Source organism: Mandrillus leucophaeus, unplaced genomic scaffold (genome assembly GCF_000951045.1).
Source record: "Mandrillus leucophaeus isolate KB7577 unplaced genomic scaffold, Mleu.le_1.0 Scaffold99, whole genome shotgun sequence".
Lineage (NCBI taxonomy): Eukaryota > Metazoa > Chordata > Mammalia > Primates > Cercopithecidae > Mandrillus > Mandrillus leucophaeus.
In genome coordinates this window covers 2,072,875-2,076,825 of record NW_012110807.1, presented here as the reverse complement: position 1 = coordinate 2,076,825, position 3,951 = coordinate 2,072,875, and the positions used below count along the sequence as shown (strand labels likewise).

Below are 3,951 nucleotides of genomic sequence, written 5' to 3'. Positions count from 1 at the left end.
CACACACACACACCACTCACACACACACCACTCACACTAGCACACACACCACTCATACGCACCACTCACAAACCACACACACACCACTCATACCACACACACATACACACACACTCACACATGTACTGGCTCTCACCCTTTCATGTTCGCTCATAAACACATACACACTCTCACCCAGTTGCACACACATTCACACTCAGATATTCTCACACACACACACTCTGACACCTTCACAAATGCACACCCTCTCTCACACATACTCTCACACACCCACTTTCTCAGGCACGTAATCATACAATTCACTCACACACACACGTACGTGCCAGGCTGGGCAGCTCCGGGGAGAAGTGGTCTGGCCCCATCCCAGGATGTTCACCCTCCATGGTGCCTGCTGTCTCCCCAGGAGGGGCTGTCGCCCGCCAGTCCTGTCCCTTAGAAGGCCCTGGAGGGGGAGAATTAGGGAAACTCCCCCTTTTATTTCTTCTCTTTTTTTTTCCGATTGGTGGCATTTCCATAAAGTGAGATATTTAGAAACGTAACCATCACCACAAGGACCATTTCAGAGCCTCCAACTTCAGCCCCCGGGCAGGTCCCCAGGGCACCGGGACAGACGAGGGCCGGGCATATTTCTGAAGTGTGGTCATGGAAGTGCCGCCCTCCGCTTCCCTCCCTTCTGCCCTTCTCCTCCTGCCTGGCTCCCCCCTCCTTTCCTTTCCTCCTCCCCCCATACCCTGACCCCACCCTGACCCCCGACCCTCATGACCCAGGAGTGTCCCTGCAGGAGGCCCAGCCTGCCTGTTCCTGCCACAGTCCTCAGGCTGGAGGGGCAGGGCCGGATTCCTGGGCTCCCAGAGGCCTCAGTGTCTGTCGGCTCAGGGGAGAAACTGAGGTAGCAGGGGCTGGAGCAGGGACTGTGTGGCACGACAGTGGCTAGGCCAGTGAAGGGCTTTTCTGTCCCCTCCCTTATTCTGTTTACTATCCTAAGAAGCACCAGGAAGCATTTCGGGGGCCCCAACCCCCAGGGCGACAAGCCCCAGAGACCTCTGTACTTCTGATGGCCGGACTTGCTTTCCCCTCCCTACCCGCCCCCACCAGGAAGCCCGCTCTGCCTACCAGAGCCCCCTACTCCTGGCGCAGACACTGCCAGGCGGTTCCTGGTGCTTGGTCCGAGGATGGGGCCTGTGACAGCCAGGTAAGGGTGGAGCCAGGCCCTGGTGAAGCCCCCAGGTGGGCAGCCCAGAACCTGGGATGGGATGCCACAGGACCCCGCTTTCTCTGCTCTTCCCCCGTGCCCACGTGGAACCCTCCTCTCCCAGGTGAGGTAAGTCAGCAGCCCAGGGCAGGGTGGGAAGGTGCTGAGCGCCCCGTGGGTCTCGCCCTGCATCTGGAGGGAGTCTGGGGCCTGGGCTTTGGCCTAGCTCTCTCTCAGCCTCACTGCCCATCTGCACACGAAGGGGTGGGCTCAGGGTTCCCCTAAATTTCTTCCACCCCGGAAGTCAAGGGGACTACTGAGAGCCTAGCAGGAAGCCTTCCAAGAAATATCGCCTTGGCCTATCCCAGGGGCAGACCTTCGCCTTCTAAACGCGGGTCAGCCTGCCCCTGCTTCTCCCCAGCCCGGCGAGTAGATCTGTGTGATCCTAGCTCGGGCCCGCCTTCTCTAAACCTTGCTCATTCTGCCCCGTGGAGGCCGGGGAGGGTGCCCAGTAGGTCTGAGCCTGCCCCAGCTCTGGCTGGTAAGTGGGCCCAGAGTCCTGATCCCAAAGAGTCCCCCATCTCACCCCTGCTGGCACCCACTTGGCATCAGTCACGGGCAGTCCAGCCCCCAGGTCAGAGCTCTGTGGCAGGGGCCGCTGGGGACCCCTCCAGCCACTGCAGCCTGACCCAGGGCGGGGTCAGGAGCACTCAGACCCCTTTGGAAATGGCAAGGGCCACAGTCCTTTGTGCTCCCTGGGAAGCCCCCCACTCCACCCCCACTGGCCCCGCTTGGCAGAGCCGACGGCAGGAAGAATCCGGTCAGCCATCCGTCAGGGAGACGGAGTGGGCCCGAACGAGGGCCGTTCAAGGAGGAGAACCGGGGAAATTTGATCATTAAGAAACCCTCCTGGCTGTCTGGGGGAATTTAATTAAATTGCTGGAGAAGGCTGAGAGAGAGGGCCACATCTGGAACCAATATGTGGGCTTTGATTTTTTTTTTTCCCCTTCTCTTTCTCTCTCTCTCTCCCTCTTCCCATCTCACTGCTGTAAAAGGGAATGTAGTCGAGCCTTGGAGTATTGGTTCCTCTGGGACAGAATTCCAGGCAGATTGAGAGGGAGAGAGACGAGGCAGACAGAAACCAAAAATGAAAGACAGTGAAACCGCGAGGGACACAGAGAGAGGCAGAAAAACAGATCAAGAAGAACCGAGACAGGCAGAGGCAGGAAGGAGGGGGAGGTGGGCCAGGCTGGGCTTTGGGATTTGGTTATGAAGGTGTAAGCGATGACAACGGTTAAAGACCCATTTTACAGACAGACAAAGTAAGTCAAGTCCTGGAGAACTGCAGAAACCAACATCCCAGGCCAAGAATCCCTGGGGTGGCCAGCATTGATCCAGCCCCTACGTTGCTTGGTACATGCCTCGTGGGGTGAACCCTCCGACACACCTAGGGTGTAGATACTGTCATTATCCCTGTTTGCAGGTGAGCGGGGATGTGACTAGCCCAAGATGACAAGGCCCAGGAGTGGCAGTGCAGGGATCTGGTCCTCAGTCTGTCTGGGTATTGTCTAGACATGCTGCACGGGTCGCTTGGATTGTGATGATGTCATTTGGCAGCTGTGAGGTTCGTGCTTGCTGGTGCCAGGCACTGGGCTAGGCTCTAGGGAGGCAGCAGTGTGGTTGCTGGGCCCGAAGCTTCCAGCAAGTGTGGGGTGTGCTAGGTGCCGAGTACTAGTGGGAGCCAGGGCAGGGCGGCCCCACCTGGGCAGTCTGCAGTGGTTGAAGTGGGCCCTCCACCTGGGCAGGAGTGAACTGAGAGAGGAGGTAGGGGCAGAGGCAATGGGGCCTCTCTCTCTGCCCCTCTGGAGGGGGAACCCTCCCGGCCCCAGGCCCCAGCACTGGGCTGGGCCAGGGTGGGTGTTCATGCCCTGGGAAAGGTAGATGGTTTTCTCACCTTAACCGCCAAGGCCAAGCTATCTGACACTGTCCTGGTCCCCTCTTTCAGCCAGTTTCCAGCATACGACATGAGCCGTCTGTCCCTGGTCTCCAAGCGTACCGTTTCCTCCCAGGTTCCAGAGCGCCCAGGCCCACACGAGGTTCCCAAAGGCCTTTCAGCCAGGCCTGCAGGCAGTGAATGCGGCCCCTGGCCTGGGCAAGCAACCTCTGGGGTAACCTTCTCCCCTCTAAGACCCAACACCGGCTCCTAAAACCCAACTCCAGCGCCCTGCTACCTGCTTCAAAGCTGGCTTCAGCCCCTGCAGAGACTTCCCCCAGAGGAGCCCTCGTCCCTGGACGGCCAGGGGCCCCTTCCCTGCTCCTATCCCGCCAAGGTGACTGATGTCCAATCCCGCTTCCACCGTGGCACCTGCATTCTCCTCCACTGCGCTAGTGGAACAGCCGACTTCAGTCTTCCTCTCTTGGCTGTGGCCCCAAGGGCAGAGGCCACTCCACCTGGTCCCCAGTGTGAGCAGAGGAAGGAGCTTGGTACATATTTGTGGAATGGATGTCCCATAACCTTGGTGCGTGCAGAGTTTAAAAATATAACTTGAGGCCAGGCACGGTGGCTCACTGTAATCCCAGCACTTTGGGAGGCTGAGGCGGGCAGATCACCTGAGGTCAGGAGTTTGAGACCAGCCTGGCCAACATGGTGAAACCCCATCTCTACTGAAAATACAAAAATTAGCGGGACATGGTGGCGCACACCTGTAGTCCCAGCTACTCGGGAGGCTGAGGCAGAAGAATCACTTGAACCTGAGAGG

General features: G+C 58.6%; 1 protein-coding gene across 1 annotated transcript in view; it reads left to right on the top strand.

The window, feature by feature from the left end:
• The first annotated feature begins 1,172 nt into the window (after positions 1–1,172).
• PRRX2 (paired related homeobox 2) overlaps positions 1,173–3,951 on the top strand; it is a 75,703-nt gene continuing 72,924 nt past the window's right edge. Inside the window, exons 1-3 of the mRNA XM_011971204.1 lie at positions 1,173–1,192; positions 3,198–3,244; positions 3,413–3,676. Coding sequence (XP_011826594.1) covers positions 1,173–1,192; positions 3,198–3,244; positions 3,413–3,676 — 331 coding nt within the window. The remainder of the gene's footprint in view (positions 1,193–3,197; positions 3,245–3,412; positions 3,677–3,951) is intronic.